At 56.5% G+C, this 16,077-nt stretch overlaps 1 protein-coding gene across 4 annotated transcripts in view; it reads left to right on the forward strand.

Moving 5' to 3' along the window:
• ITGB2 (integrin, beta 2 (complement component 3 receptor 3 and 4 subunit)) overlaps positions 1-16,077 on the forward strand; it is a 48,276-nt gene that overhangs the window by 11,699 nt on the left and 20,500 nt on the right. For 2 of the 4 annotated variants that reach the window (XM_012002476.1, XM_012002475.1), the window contains exons 2-4: positions 11,505-11,565; positions 11,950-12,038; positions 15,307-15,487. In XM_012002476.1, coding sequence (XP_011857866.1) covers positions 11,508-11,565; positions 11,950-12,038; positions 15,307-15,487 — 328 coding nt within the window. In that variant the 5' untranslated portion in view covers positions 11,505-11,507. Of the gene's footprint in view, positions 1-1,546; positions 1,855-11,504; positions 11,566-11,906; positions 12,039-15,306; positions 15,488-16,077 lie in introns of those variants that run through there. The other 2 variants (XM_012002474.1, XM_012002477.1) reach the window with 2 other exon arrangements.

Here is a 16,077-nt window from a genome sequence, read left to right on the forward strand (position 1 = left end):
TTTTTTTTTTTTTTTTTTTTTTTTTTTTTTTTTTGCTGAGTTGCCCAGGCTGGAGTGCAGTGGTGCAATCATGGTTCACTGTACCCTCAACCTCTTGGGTTCAAGAGATTCTCCCACCTCAGCCTCCCTGGGACCATATCGGGTGCCACCATGCCTAGCTAATTTTCAGAGCATTTTTTTTGTAGAGATGAGGGTCTGGGTCTCCAAATGTTGCCTAGGCTGGTCTCAAACTCCCGGGCTCAAGTGATCCTCCCACCTTGGCCTCCCAAAGTGCTAGGATTACAGGTGTGAGCCACCACGACCAAAATAAAGATTTGTCATATTTTTTTTCAGGTATATACATTTTATTTTTATTCCTAAGGAGACTCTTGAATTGTTATCATATATACTTGGATTTTTTTTAGCAAAATGCCCACTGACGAGCATCTGTATTCCTCCCCAGATAGGATGGAATGACAGTGTGCTCTCTGGCCCCTCCCAACCCAGCCCTCTAGGCATTTTGTTTCATAGTGTTAATATTTTTACCACTATTTTTAAATCAATGGGTTATGATATCATAATTTTTACTTATTTCTTTGCCCAACTTTGTATCATCTGCTCTTGTATTTCTCATGGATTTCTTCATGTCTATTTCTGCAAGACATCTTTAAAACAGAGTTTAGGGGCCAGGCGCCGTGGCTCATGCCAGTAATCCCAGCACTTTGGAAAGCAGAGGTGGATGGATCACTTAAGGCCAGGAGTTGAGACCAGACTGGCCAACATGGTAAAACCCTGTCTCTACTAAGAATACAAAAATTAGCTGGGTGTGATGGTACACGTGCCTGTAATCCCAGCTACTTGGGAAGCTGAGGCAGGAGAATTGCCTGAACCCGGGAGGTGGAGGTTGCAGTGAGCCGAGATTATGCTGCTGCCCTCCAGCCTGGGTGACAAGAGCAAAACTCCGTCTCAAAAAAAATTGAAAACAAAAAATAAATACATAAATAAAACAGAGCTTAGGGTAGTAATGTGTCTGAGTCCTTGCTCTGAAGATGTCTGATTTGGGGTTTTTTCTAGGTATAATCTCTTTCCCTCCTCTTCCTCTTCCTCCTTCTCTCCCTTCTCTCTCTCTCTGAGCCTGTAGTATTTTAGTGTTCTGTGGTATCATCCTCATGTTCCTAGTTACGGGACCTCATTGATCCATCCCTGAAGGGTTCAGTGGCCTCGCAATCCACGTCCCCACCCAGATCTGCAGCCTTCCTCCTGTGACCTGAGCGTCTCCTCCTCAGTGTCCCTGTTCCCTCCCCTCCCACCCCCGCGTGCAGGTGGATGTCAGTGCGTGCACGCAGCCACGTTTTCTCGCCTGTTCCCATCTCTTTATCCTCCTTGGCTGGTTCCTCTGCTCCGTTCTCTGGCTCAGGAATTTGCTCTCCAGGGTTTTTCATTCTGCTCTTTAGCAGAATGTGTTACTGTTGCTTTCCATCATCAGACTTTTCACTCCCATGGCCTCTGTGTTCTTCTTCCTGATGGGTGCCCTCTCCTCTGCCTGGCGCTCCTGGAGGCCGGGCCCCTCTCCCAAGTGCGAATCTGATGGAGGCAGGTCCTTCTTACGGGGACCTCGTGAGAAATGACATGTCCCACCTGTCTCGACGGGTTGTTCTCTGACAGAGCAGCTGTAGAGCAGAGAGGGGCAGGGGTGAAGGGCCACGGTGGTGCAACCCACCACTTCCTCCAGCGAGGAGCTGAGAGGAACAGGAAGTGTCGGGACTTTAGGACCCACGCCTCCAGCTGAGGTTTTTAGACGTGATCCAGGGCAGACTGATAGTGAAGCCCCCACGCCCAGCCAGGAGCACCGCCGAGGCCTCCAGCGCACCGAGGGTGAGTGTGCAGAGGCCCCGCCACGTCCACGGTGATTTTTGGAGGGAAGCACTTTCCTGCCCTGGTCTGGAGTGACCCTGGTGACCCTGCTCATGGCCCCGGCCCAGGGGTGTCTGGCAGGAAGGGGTCTCCAGACCATCTGCTCCACGGTCCCCTTTAAGACCTAGCAAAGGGAAGTGCCTGCCACTACCCGCAGAGTCACACAGGGTGCTGGGAGCGATTGTGGCTGAGGGTGGCGCCGGCATGGGAGGACAAGGGACTGTGAGGCCGGCAAGGCCAGGAGAAGGCTGGGCCCACAAGCGCCTAGGGGGTGGCTGGGGGGTCCTGGCGCTCCGGGCTGGGCAGGAGGAGGGTTCCTGGGGCCTCCTCTGTGAACCTGCTGCGCCTGCCTGTGTTAGGCCCTCCTGTCTGCATGCCGCTCCGCCAGGCTACAGTGATTCCATCTCCAGATCAACTCGCAGTGTGTGGTGTGGTTTGTGGTGTGTGGTGTGTAGTGTGGCATGGCGTACATGTACGTGTGTTCTTGTGTGGTTCTTGTGTGTAGCATAGCATAGTGTGATGTGTGTGTGTATGTATGGTGTGCGAGTGTGTGTGTGATGTGGTGTGGTGTCTGTTGTATGTACATGTGTGATGCACGTGTGTAGTGTAGCATGGTGTGGTGTGGCACATGCTCCACGCTCCTCTGGGACCCTTAAGCTTCCCTGCCTCCTCTGTGGGGACCCCTGGGTGAGGTCTTGCTGTAGGGGAGCGGGCGCTGCTGTGCGATTCTAGTCCAGATGTTTCAGCTGGTGACCCTGGCCTCCCCACGACAGGCTCCTGGAGGCCGTTCCCAAGGTCCTGGTGGGAGGGGGATTGAAGCCATGCCCCTGGGTCCCGGGCCCACCTGGTCCCCTTCTCCCAATACTGCACTCTTGGGGCCAGCCCTCCCCACGCATCCTCCGCCCAGTCACCCCTTGCACCACCACACCCACACACAATCCCCTCTTCCCCGGATCTGGGGGCAGGGATCCTGCCCTGCTGTCCCTGTCCGTCCATCTGGGGCCCCTCTCCTCTGTCAGTTCCTGGGTGGGGAGAAGGAGGGGTGGCACAGCTGCAATGGGGAAGCGGGGGATGGCCTGAGAGCACAGCCTGGGAGCGAGCTGTGGGGACACAGGGGACACTCACTGTCACTCAACTTCCCCGTGACGGTGGCGCGACGCCCACAGGTTTGGGGGCTGAGGCTGGATTCTGGAGGCTTCACAGAAATGAGCTGCTAGAAGCTCTGGGCCGTCCACCGTCACCGCAGCGCTTCACCATGAGCGGCTTCGCAACTCCACGCCCAGCTCACTGCAGAATCCCGGGGGCCAGCGCCTCACTGAGAGTGGCCTCCAGACTCCACATTTTAGGAAGGAACTTCCACCCCACCCAGTTGACTGCAGAATCCCCGGGTCCCTGCTGGCCTGGCACCCAGTGTTCCCCTTGGTATTCGGGGATGAGTGGGGGAGTCCCTTTGCCGGGAAGAGGTCCCTAGCTGGGCCCCTGCAGGCGGTGGCTGAGCCTTGGCCCCAGGGCCAGTCCCCACCGGGTGTGCCATCCTGAGCAGGGCCACAGGGCAGATTCCCCAAATGGCCAGGACCCCTGTGGCCGCCTGACCCCGGAGGGCTGAGGCCCTCGGTGAAGCAGGTGACCGGGCGGGTGTGGGGTTTGGTGTCAGCTCCACAGCGTCATTGCCACTCAGCATATGAGTTTCCACTCCCAGCAGTAAATGAACAGACGAGCAACTGAAGGCGCCTCCAGTGCTGGGAGAGGAGACGCTCAGCCACCCAAGGGCCTTTGCCCAAGGGGAATAAATCCGGCCATTTCCTGGTGGGCATGGGCTGGGCTGGAGAAGCTGGGCCTCCTGGCAGGGGCTGGCATGAGATCCAAACACTGCACAGGCAGCTGGACAGTCCTCCCCTGGGCCTCGGGATTCTCACCTGAACCACCGGGTGGTAACCCCTGCCCCTCAGGCAGCATCAGTGTGACCTGCCTAGTGCACTGTGAGCCTGAGGCAATACGGTCACCACCGGGGGACTCCCTGGGGAAGAGGCCCCCACACTGCGAGGTGCCCATGAAGGGACCACCGCCACCCAGGAGATGGGAGGGACCTTGTCTGCACCCTGTCTGGAAGGGACGTGGGGTGAGCAGGCTATTTGGTCCCCTGGGACTCAGTTTCCCCATCTGTGAAACAGGAGGGGTGGTCTGGCCAATTGTGCACACTCCAGCTGTCTCTATAGTCAATCATGTAATTTGAACTCACTTCCCCAGGGCTCCTGCCAGGCCCAGCTCTGTCCACTCCAGCCCAGGCCAGGCCCCATCAGGTACCAGGGCTGTGGGGCATTTGCCTCTGTGGATGGAGCAGCATGGCGCCTGTGGCGGTTCCATGGAACAGGTCCTGTGTGGCCCCCCTTGCTGCACTCTTGTCCTGTATTAGAGAACCATGGTTCTGCCTGAGGCCATGTCCCCGGAGGCTGGCTCCTGTTCCCGGAGGAGAATGCTAGCAGCCACAGGGATCAGTAACACAGGCATTCACCAGCGGGTACAGACCAGGTCGCTGAGAAGCCCCAACTCAGGGGGCTCTGCAGTGGGCGCCTGGCAATTATGGTGATGTGGGTGACACCCACCCCAAGGCGGACCTGGTGCCAGCAATGATCCCTCATATCCTACTTGGCACAAACTGGCACTAACATGGGGCATTGATTAGGTGGTTGCACTCCTCGACTCTGAGCCCATGTGTGTGGAACCCAGGCCCTGAGTGAGCACAGAGGGCCCTGGTGCTATCCTGAGCAGAGGCTCCTGCCCACCCCCTGCCCACCCGGGGCTTCGTGTTCTCTCTGGCCATCCAGGGACCAAGAGTGCAGAAGAGCTAGCCGCAGGGGAACAGCTTCTTGCCCCGCTGATTGGTAAACAGCCTTGCTGGGAACACATGTTGGTGTTAGGAGTGGTGGAGGTTTCTGTGAGTGATGGAAACTCGGGGTAGGGGTTGGGGAGAAAGAGGTGCTGAGAGTCTCAGCAGAGGGCAGAGTCCAGGAGTTCTGGAGCGCAGCTCGGAGCCCATGTGCCCTGCCCAGAGGAGAGGCTGGCAAGCCCATCCCATGGATGGGTGAATGGGTGAGTGACAGTGGCGACAAGCCCATGCCAGCAGGGAGGTCCCACCGCCGTGAAGCAGTGTCCTCAGCAACGTCACGGTGGGAACAAGAAAGCCAGTGGCTTTGGAATCTGGAGGAGCAATTTCAGCACAATGCATCGGCCACCATGAAATTCAGTTTTTTTTTTTTTTTTTTTTTTGAGACAGTCTTGCTCTGTCGCCCGGGCTGGAGTGCAGTGGCCAGATCTCAGCTCACTGCAAGCTCCGCCTCGGTTCACGCCATTCTCCTGCCTCAGCCTCCCGAGTAGCTGGGACTACAGGCGCCCGCCACCTCGCCCGGCTAGTTTTTTGTATTTTTTAGTAGAGACGGGGTTTCACCGTGTTAGCCAGGATGGTCTCGATCTCCTGACCTCGTGATCCGCCCATCTTGGCCTCCCAAAGTGCTGGGATTACAGGCTTGAGCCACCGCGACCGGCTGAAATTCAGTTTTTAAAATGTCCTTTTTTCATTTATCACAGGAAGGGTGGAAAATACAAACAGGAATAATGAAAATTGAAAATACTCATAGTGCCACCACCTAGAGAAACACAGAATATTTTGGTACTGTCTCTCTTCCTCTTTCCCACAAATTCACTTTTACCACAAAGCCAAGCGGCCCTGAGTAGCCGTTCGCATGTTTTTGTTGCTGTGTGGGACTCCACAGTGCGGGCATCAAAACTGCCAAAGCGTCTTCCAGGTTGATGGCTACACAGGGAATCAAGATATTTTGGCTGAAATCCCTGATTCTTTCCTAGCGTGACTCGTATGTTTCTTAGGCAGTTTTCTTTCTTCAGTTTTCTTTCTTCTTTTGTGAATTACCTGTTCAGGGTGCCACAGCCTTGAAACATCCTTGAATGGAGTATTTACCTTTTTGTTATTAATTTCTAAGATATCTTTAGAGGGGAAGATTACCAGTTACCTTTTGCACTAGAGAGATATTAGGTATTTTCTCTATGCAATTTGTTATGTACAACATGTGTCATTTTTAGAGCCTGTCTTCTTGTTATTTTCCCCCTTAGCTTTTCTTTTTTTTTCTTTTTTTTTTTTTTTTTTTGAGACGGAGTTTCGCTCTGTCGCCCAGGCTGGAGTGCAGTGGCCAGATCTCAGCTCACTACAAGCTCCGCCTCCCGGGTTCACGCCATTCTCCTGCCTCAGCCTCCCAAGTAGCTGGGACCACAGGCGCCCGCCACCTTGCCCGGCTAGTTTTTTTGTACTTTTTAGTAGAGACGGGGTTTCACCGTATTAACCAGGATGGTCTCGATCTCCTGACCTCGTGATCCGCCCGTCTCGGCCTCCCAAAGTGCTGGGATTACAGGCTTGAGCCACCGTGCCCGGCCTTTTTTTTTTCTTTTGAGACAGAGTTTCACTCTTGCTGCCCAGGCTGGAGCACAGAGGTGTGATCTCAGCTCACTGCACCCTCCGCCTCCCGGGCTCAAGTGATTCTCCTGCCTCAGCCTCCCGAGTAGCTGGGATTACAGGTGCCCGCCATCAGGCCCAGCTAATTTTTGTATTTTTAGTAGAGACGGGGTTTCACTATGTTGCCCAGGCTGGTCTCAAACTCCTGACCTCAGGTGATCCACCTGCCTCAGCCTCCCAAAGTGCTGGGATTACAGGCGTGAGCCACCACGCCCGGCCTCCCCTTAGCTTTCATGCTGAGGTTTCCTTACTCTTAGACACCTATTCTTCTATTTCCTTTATTGTTTTATTCCCTAAAACCGAAGTCCTACACATTTGTGGCCATTCTTTTACGTCCACAACAAGAGCATCCAGGGCCTCAGCCTCATGTTGCCACCCGGGAACAGACAGTCTCCTTCGTGTTAGACTGAAGAGTGGTGTCCCCTGGTCTAAAATGCTGTAAATATCATTGGATTTCCCTTTGACTTGAGGTATTTAGCGGAGTACTTTAGCATTATTTATTAATATGTGTGTGTGTGCGGGACGGGGTGTCTTGTTTTATTTCATTTGGCCAGAAATTGTGGCCTTTAAAAGTTGTGCTATCAGGCCGGGCACAGTGGCTCATGCCTGTAATCCCGGCACTTTGGGAGGCCGAGGCGGGTGGATCACGACGTCAGGAGTTCAAGACCAGCCTGGCCGATATGGTGAAACTCCATCTCTACTAAAGATACAGAAATTAGCCGGGCCTAGTGGTGCGCACCTATAGTCCCAGCTACTCAGGAGGCTGAGGCAGAAGAATTCCTTGAACCTGGGAGGCGGAGGTTGCAATGAGCTGAGATCGCACCACTGCACTCCAGCCTGGGCAACAGAGCGAGATTCCGTCTCAAAAAAAAAAAAAAAACAGTGCTATCAAACTTCACAGATAGTAAAACGAACGGTAGGAACGCATCTCCCTGACCCTTGGGGAAATACACGTTTGCAGTGTTGGAGGGTCAGAGGAGACATGGGCTGGGGGTTCCTGCATCCTCTCCGCTCCGACTTGTTCCGATCTGATTTGACCTGTCTTTGTCCCTGGATTTCCTGGAGCCTCTGTGATCCAAGAACAGCGTTCCAGCCCGCACCTGAATGGCACTTCTCTCCAGTTCTTTATCATGTTCCTACGAAGCAGAAATGAGTCCATCTTGATGCTCTGGCTTTTGGCTTAAAAGGTGGATGCCTAGTTTATAATCATCCCTTGAGCCTTCAGTTCCCTCCCACCTCCTCTTCCTTCCAACCTCGTCCCCCACCGGCATCGTCCATCGCTTCCCGTGCACCTCCGAGTCACTTTGATGCGAGCGTGTCTCCTCTAAGAAGCATAAGGTGGGTTTTATTCCCTGACCCCAGCACAGGCAGGAGCAAGCTCTGATGCAAAGTTCTAATGGGTCTGTGGGGCCTCTGGCTTCTCAGGCAGTCTCATCTTAGGGTTTTACGGGGTTGCAAAAAGGAAGCCTGACCCTGCTGATTCCTCTCCCAGCATAGGCTCTGCCCTCTCTCTGCTGTCTCACTTTAAAGTTTCTTTTCTTTTCTTTTCTTTTTTTTGAGACAGAGCCTCCTTCTGTCACCCAAGCTGGAGTTCAGTAGTGCCATTAAGCTCACTGCAGCCTCCCCCTCCTGGGCTCCAGTGATCCTCCTGCCTCAGCCTCCCGAGTAGCTAGGACTAGAGATGCATACCACCATGTATGGCTAGCTTATTTTCTATTTTTATTTTTCGTAGAGATAGGGGTCTCACTATGTTGCCCAGGCTGCTCTCAAACTCCTGGCCTCAAGTGATCCTCCTGCCTTGGCCTCCCAAAACACTGGGATTGCAGGCATCAGCCACCACGCTGGCCTGTTCGTTTCCCGTGTTTGCTCCTGTTCTCCTGTCTTTGACTTCTGTGAAAGAGTGCGTGTGATTTGGCCCGAATCTGCTGCAGGTCTCTTCTGACGCCGCTTTCGTGTCTCAGAGCCTGAATGTTCAGAGCTTTGCTCGCCGTGAAGTAGGGTTCATCTGGTGCCCGGGAGGGAAGGGCGCCCGGCCCCCGAGGGGTTCTCCGGGGAAAGATGACCCCATCCCCCAGGTCCTGCCCCTCAGCCCCCCGCTTCCCCTGTGCAGGGGACTTGGTGACAGATACCACTTCCTGCAGCTGGGCTGGGGTTTCACCAGCACTTCCCTCTCGGGCAGGGTTGAGGTCAAGGGCGACTCTGATGCAAGGTTTTGAGAGGCCCGTGGGGCTGTGGATTCCTGAGCAGCCTCAGCTTTGGGTTTTGCACCTTAGGACTTGGTAAGGGGACCCGCCTGCCCTTAGACGTGGGAAGTCCAGGAGCTGGAGGACGAGGAGGGCGCCCGCCCCCAGTGTGGGACAGCAGGGAGGGCGGCAGGGTGATCAGGCTCCAGGCTGGAGCTCTGGGGCCTGCTGGGTGGGGGGGTGCAGGACGGGGTGTCTGTGCTCTTCCTGCCTGCTTGCCCTGCAGCTCTGCCGGCTTAGCTTCAGGGCACCAGAGGTGACAGTGGCCAGGTACCTGCCTGTTTGCCTGAATGCTGTCCTACATCTGTGCCTTACCCATTCCCGTCCCCCAGGGAGCTGGCACAGGCCCTTCGACCACCTCCAGGCACACGGAGGAAACGGACGCAGAGAGGCCAGATGCGGTCTTGGTTCTTAGGCCTCAGGTGAGGCCCTGGACCTCCGTGGGCCATCCTGGCTACTGGGTGGAGGGGCTGCCCTGCCCTGTTCTCCCACAGAAGGGAGGCCGGCTGCCAGGCTCAGTGTACTGCCTTACCTCCCGGAGCCGACCTTCGTCCCCAGCTGTTTATCTGGGCTCAGCCACTGGCATCGGGGGGTGGGGCAGGGCCTGGCTTCTCTTATGCCCCCAGCTCTGAGCCCCCCAGGGCTGTTCATGGAGGAGCAACAGTGGGGAGAGGGTGGCTCCCCGCCCGCCCCCTTGCTGTGGTCATGGTCGAGGCACTGTGGTCTCTGAGCCAATCCTGCTGGAATCAATGTGTACCCCCTCTCCCTAGGGGCACAGGGGTCCCCAGTGTAACTAGGCTCCAGGTCCATATCTTGCTGCTGCTGGGGGCCTCAGTTTCCCCATTTGAGGGTACGAAGTGTCTGCATGCCGCTGGTCGTGACTGTGTTAGGGGCGGAGACGTCAAGTCTGCGGCCCCAGGGAGAGCGTGGAGCTGGGGTGCGGGTCCTTACCAGCCTGGCTGGGGCTGCCGGGGGAGGGCTGCACCCCCTCTCCACTTGGCACAGCTGCAACCTGGGGGTGTCCTGAGGCCGACTGGACCCTGCACCCTGGGGTGGCTCCAGCATGCACAGGACCTCCGGTCAACTGAGGGACTGGTGGGCACTTGTGGCACCGAGGTCTGTCCAGGTGCGGGACTTTGGGGGGGCGCAGATGGAGAGCTAGAACTGGCCTTGGCCTGAACCACAACCCCAACGATCAGACACAGAGTGGGCCCCGTGTGAACCCAAACCACCTCCTCCAGGAAGTTACAGCAGGTGCATGTTCTGTTTTTGACCCCAGAATGGGAAGGATCAAGGGTTCCCTTTTGACATTTTGGAATTCTGATTGTAATTTTGCTGGGAACCAGGAAACTAGGTCACCTCCAAAACGACAGGACCTTGGGGCTGGTTGGGGCCTCTAAGCTGTGGGATGCTCAGATGGGCCCGGGTGGGGTTCTGCTGGCTTGGGTCTGTCCACTGAACCTTGGATGACCCTGCCAGCACCAGCCGAGGGCAGTGGGTGGGACAGAAACGCCCCAGGAGCCTGGGAGGCCGTGAGAGGAACTGGCATTTGCTGGGGGAGGTGTGTTCATCTTTGCTTCTGATAACAGCCCTAGGGTAACAGAAGCATCTTCCTGCCCACTATGGCAGGAAGGCTCCTGGGTACCCCTTCTCAGAACTTCTCCACCTCTTGGCGCCAGATAAAAGGGTCCCAGCCAGGACCCAACGTTCTCAGGTCCTGGAGGTCAGACCCAGAGGCCCACCCCACCTAGGAAGCCCTAAGACCCCCCAAGGAGCCGACCTAGGGCTGCTTTGGGCACCTCCAGGATGGAGGGAAGGGAGCCCAGGGGTGGGACGGCCCTGCCACCTGCTAGGAGGTGCTGCCAGCCTCCAGCACCAGGCTGAGGCCTGGTTCTGTCATTTCGCCCCTGGGGCCGAGGGCCTGTGAGTGACCACAGAGCTGCCCTGGCTGTGGATGACTGGGTTAAGGACGGGGTGGGTGTGTATCTGGAAACAAAAGGGCAGGAGCCCGGCAGCTGGTGGCTTGGGCAAGTCAGGTGACTTTTTTTCCCACCTGGCAGGGACCGCAGGGCTCCTGGGCAGGCCTTGCACACAGCCTGGCACTCGCGGACATCAAGCCAGCTTTCTCTTCCTGGCCCTGTTTCTGCCACAGAGAGACAGGGCCAAGCCCGGCTGTGCTCCAAGCACAGGCTCTGCTCACGGAGGACTTGGGGTGCACAGGGGCAGAGTGCACACACCGGATGTGTGGGGTTGTGGTGTGCGTGTGCGTGCACATTTGCACGTGTGTATGGTATGTGTGTGTGGTGTGTGTGCCTGTGTGGTGTGTGCGTGTGTGTACGTGTGCATGTATATTTGTGTGTGGTGTGTAGTGTCTTGTGGGGAGTACGGTGTGGGTAAGGGGTGTATACATCTGTGTACATATGTGTGGCGTGATACATACATGTGTATGTGTGGTGTGTGCGTGCATGTGGTGTGTACATGTGGTCAGGCATGCATCTGTATGCATGTACACGTGCATGTGTGGTGTGTAGTGTGTGGTGTGTATATTGTCTGCATGTGTGTGTGCCTGTGTTGTGTGTCTCTGCAGGGACCCGCTGCAGCTGTCCTGGGTGCCTGGCTGCTGAGCAGGTGTGCTGCCCGCACTGCTGGGCCCGACCTCCCTCCCTCCCTCCCTGGCTATTGGAAGCTGGGCCCAGCGCAGCTGTGCTGGCCTGACTCTAACCCACCCCCTGCAGGAGGGACAGGGCCCCAGCTCCTTGTCCCAGGCCAGCTGGAGGTGGGCTTTGTGGGTGGTCAGCCCCAGGGGCTGGGCCTGAGACCGTCACCAAGACCCCTTCCCTCCACAGGACATGCTGGGCCTGCGCCCCTCTCTGCTCGCCCTGGTGGGGCTGCTCTCCCTCGGGTGCGGTGAGTTCTGTGTTCCACAGAGAGGACTCCACACGTGACATTCCGGTCAGGGAGAGCAGGGCCTGCCCTCATGTTCCCACAGATAGAAGTTCCCGGGAGGCTGGGGAAGGATCATGCCCCTGGGGGCAGGTCAGGGACTCAGGCCTCGTCTCCCCAAGTGCCAGGAAGCTGTGGCTGTGCTGTTTCCCCAGGGCCCCCCTCTGCACCTGGGGGTGGTGGCTAATGCGGGGTCTCCTGGAGGTTGCCTCCCTGTCTTTCTGGGCCTCCTCTGACCCTCCTGCTCTACTCCCCCTTGGGTGCGGGCCTGTGGTCACTCACAGGCCCCCTTGGGTGTGGGCCAGGGTGGCCCAGAGCACCCACTCACCTGCCGGCCTCGTCCCTCAGTCCTCTCTCAGGAGTGCACGAAGTTCAAGGCCAGCAGCTGCCGGGAGTGCATCGAGTCGGGGCCCGGCTGCACCTGGTGCCAGAAGCTGGTAAGTGCCTCCTGGGCCCCTCCCCACCTGCCCAGCTCCTGGGTGGGGGCCCTTTCCTGTCCCTGAAGCCAGTGGCACCCAGAGGACCAACAACTCCATTCCTCTTGGGGGGTCCCCGGACCCTGGCCTCGCCCTCCCCTCAAGGGGCCCCTGAGGTTCTAATGTGTGGTGTATTTGGAAACACACACGGAACACACACTTTTAGTTTGTCTCAGCCATTTCAGAGTAGGTTGTAGACATGGAGCCCTTTGTTTCGTAGTCCTTCAAGGGAGGTCTTTCTTAAGAACCAGGTTTTCACTTACAAAACCGTGTAAGCAAGTGCAGAAACACACGCGCTTCTGGCCGGCATCGCCAGCACGCTTTCCTGTAGAGGCAGCAGGCTCGGGGCCAGCGACGGGACCCACCAAACAGCCCTCATCAGAATCCAGGGGCTTTGCAGGGACAAGGTGGCCGAGAGGAAATGTATTTTGATGTAAATGCGTGAATGTGTTTTGATACATGTATATCTATATTTGATAAATACATGTACCAAAACCAGGAAATTCAGCATTGGTATCTCATTATGATCAAACCGACACACTGTACACATATTTTATTGGTTGTCCCAGTGATGTCTTCGTGAGCATATTTTCCTGGTGGATCTTGTAACTCAGGCTCACTCTGTGCTCAGCCGTCTCAGGCCCCGAACCTCCTAACCCAGGCTCACCCTACACTCAGCCGTCTCAGGCCCCGAACCTCCTAACCCAGGCTCACCCTACTCCGGCCCCAAATCTCCTAACCCAGGCTCACCCTACCCTCAGCCATCTCCGGCCCCGAATCTCCTAACCCAGGCTCACCCTACACTCAGCCGTCTCAGGCCCCGAACCTCCTAACCCAGGCTCACCCTACACTCAGCCGTCTCAGGCCCCGAATCTCCTAACCCAGGCTCACCCTACACTCAGCCGTCTCCTTGGGCTTCTTGAATCTGGACCGGTCCTCAGCTTTCTTTGTCTTTCCTGTCCTTGGGCATTTCCGAGGAGTTCGGGGAGCAGCTTTGTAGCATGACTCCGGGGTCTTGTCTGGAGTTTCCTCTTCCTGGACTCAGGTGCGCTTTGGCAGGAGCCCCTCAGTGACGGTGTCCTAAATGCCCGTGAGAGGCACTGCTGTTGCCCCGTCCCAGTCCTGATGAGGTCAGTGTGGACGGCTCTGCTGAGATGGCATCCGCCCGGCCTCCCCACCCCGCTGCACAGTCCCCTGTGGGCTGGTGACATTCCGCTCCCATCAAATCACATGGGCAGGCTCAGCGTCCGCGGATGTCCCCACCTGAAGCCGCCATCACTACAATGGCTGCAGCTGGGTGCAGTGCTGGTCCCTGCCTGACTCTCACAGCTCCCAACCTGAGGAAGGGTCTCTCCTTCTCCACAGTTTTATTTTGTTCAGTAGTGCATCATCTGTGACTGTCCTTTCTTCCCCGAGATGCCCAAATGCACTGGGTTTGGCTCCGCGTCCTGTCCATGGGTCCCCATCCTAGTTTTCTGAGCACTTTCTTGCTTTCTGGAGCAACAGACACCGCAGGCCCATCTTCATGTCCCTTGCCCTAGCCTGGAATCGGATGCTTTTCTGAGGGCTCTGGTTCTTTTCCCTGCGAGTCCGGGTTCCAGCACTGTTGTAGCAGGACAAGCCACAGACGGAATTCCTCAGACACCCAGTTAAAGAAGAAAGGGCTTTATTTGGCCGGGCGCATCGGCAGACTTGCGTCTTAAGAGCCAAGTTCCCCAGAAAAGAAATTCCTGGCCCTTTTAAGGGTTTACAGCTCTAAGGGGTCCACGTGAAAGGGTTGTGATAAATCAAGCAAGCGTGGGGAACGTGACTGGGGGCTACACGCATCAGCTGACAGAACAGAAAGTTTTACAATGCTTTTTCATGCCATGTCTGGAATTTACAGCTAGCACAAGTAGTTTTGGTCAGGGGTTAATATTATTGTTATTATTTTAACCACCAGGGCCAGGAGGTGGTGCCAAGGTCCTCTGGCTATTTATCTTACTCCTGTTTCTTTCCAACTTTTTGCTTTCTCCCATCTCTCCTGTCTTATGAACTAGGGAAGAGGAGCGGGAGGAGGAGAAGGGAAGGGCAGCAGGAGAAGTGGTGTCTCATTTCTTACCGTCAGCGGCTTCCTCGTTTCTCAAGTTTGCGGCCCACGGGGAGTGGCTTCGGGGCCTCCAGCCCACGCCACTGCGGCGAGCAGCCCGCGGATAAGAAGCTGGGTGGCTCCTGTCTGTCCTCGGACTGAGCAGGGTGGCCAGGCCCCAGGTGAAACCACCTGGCTCAGGTTGGGTTTTTCTCCCTCCCCTTTCTGGAGGTTGTCAGCTCATCTGAAATAAATACCCCCCAGTGAGATTTGTTTGTTTCTGTGTGGGTCACATTTAGGCTTTCTTTTCCTTCTAGCCGGGATGCTTGCTGATGTAGTTTAATTTCTGGAGGACTTTAAAACTTCTGTGGTTTCAAAAGTCAGAGCCATACAAAGAGGCAGCCTGGGGACTGTCGCCCTCCCCTCCCACCTGCCCCCCTGCCCGCGGGACTCACCAGCCCTAGGGTGGGGGCGGGCTTATCCTCCTGAGCTTCCCTCTGTGAAAGCAAGTAGAGAAACACGTGCGCTTCCGGCCCTGCATCGCCAGCACGCTTTCCCATAGAGGCAGCAGGCTCGGGGCCAGTGACGGGACCCACCAAACACAGCCCTCCTCAGAATCCAGGGGCTTTGCAGGGACAAGGTGGCTGAGAGGAAAGCACCCGGGGCCCAGGCCTCCCAGGCTCCCCTCCAGCTTCCGTTCTTCTAAACTTTGAGGGGCTTGGCCCAGAACCCTGCCCATGTTCTGGGTTCCTTGGGGGCCTAGGGACTGCCACATTCCTTCGGGACAGAACAACTCCCTTGGACAAAGGTTCTGCTGATGAAGGGCTTGAAGCCCCTGGGCCAGCTGCTGGAGGACGCGGAGGCCTCTCCTCTCGGGTCAGCCTTGGGCTGGAGAGCGGGTCCTGAGTCCTTTCTGCTGCTAGAGGCAGAGGACGAGGGGATACCCCGCCCCCCAGGGCTCTGCTGCGGCCGGGAGCCTTCAGCGAGGGGCTGTCTGGGAGGCCAGAGGAGCTCCCTGTCTCTGTCCACAGGGACTTCTGTCCCAAATTCCAGGTACAGAGGAGGAGGGGACAGGGCGGGTCTTCAGTCCCTGATGGCCAGTCAGCCTCCTGCAGGTCCTGCAGTGTGGCCCCCTCCTGACCCCTGACTCCCCCTCCCCAGAACTTCACAGGGCCAGGGGATCCTGACTCCATTCGCTGTGACACCCGGCCACAGCTGCTCATGAGGGGCTGTCCCGCGGACGACATCATGGACCCCAGGAGCCTCGCCGAAACCCAGGAAGACCACAATGGGGGCCAGACGCAGCTGTCCCCACAAAAAGTGACTCTTTACCTGCGACCAGGTAGGCTTGGCCTTGGTGGGGGTGCCAGGCACCCTCTGTGCTGGTTATTGGTTCTGGCTAGGAGCCTGGCCCTGCTCTGGGGTGTCAGGGCTGCCCAGAAGGGGCATGTGTCCAGGTTGGACGGCTGGGTGGGCCAGTGAAGCCCCAAGGCTGCTGGAAAGCTGAGCTCCTCAGCGCCCTTCCGCTCTGTCCCCAGGTGGAGCTGCCCTAGCCCTCACCATCGGCTCTCTCACAGCCCGACATTCTGCATCTTTTTTTTTTTTAAAAGGGAGACCAAGCCATTTGGAAAACACTATTCCATTACACACTCAGAAGGCCACGGTACTCTTAGAAGAGTAGAGGGTCTGATAAGTCTTGCAGCCAAGAGACCTGAGTCACTGTTTAAATGAGTGTTGTCCAAAGTGACTTGACCAGAGCACAGTTTCAGAACACAGTCCCCTGTCAGCACTTTAGAAACGTCCACCTTATTGGTGGCTCACACCTGTAATCCCAGCACTTTGGGAGGCCAAGGCGGTGGATCATTTGAGGTCGGGGGTTTGAGACCAGTCTGGCCAACATGGTGAAACCCCATCTACTAAAAATACAAAAAA

The sequence above is a fragment of the Mandrillus leucophaeus genome, unplaced genomic scaffold, assembly GCF_000951045.1.
Source record: "Mandrillus leucophaeus isolate KB7577 unplaced genomic scaffold, Mleu.le_1.0 Scaffold69, whole genome shotgun sequence".
Lineage (NCBI taxonomy): Eukaryota > Metazoa > Chordata > Mammalia > Primates > Cercopithecidae > Mandrillus > Mandrillus leucophaeus.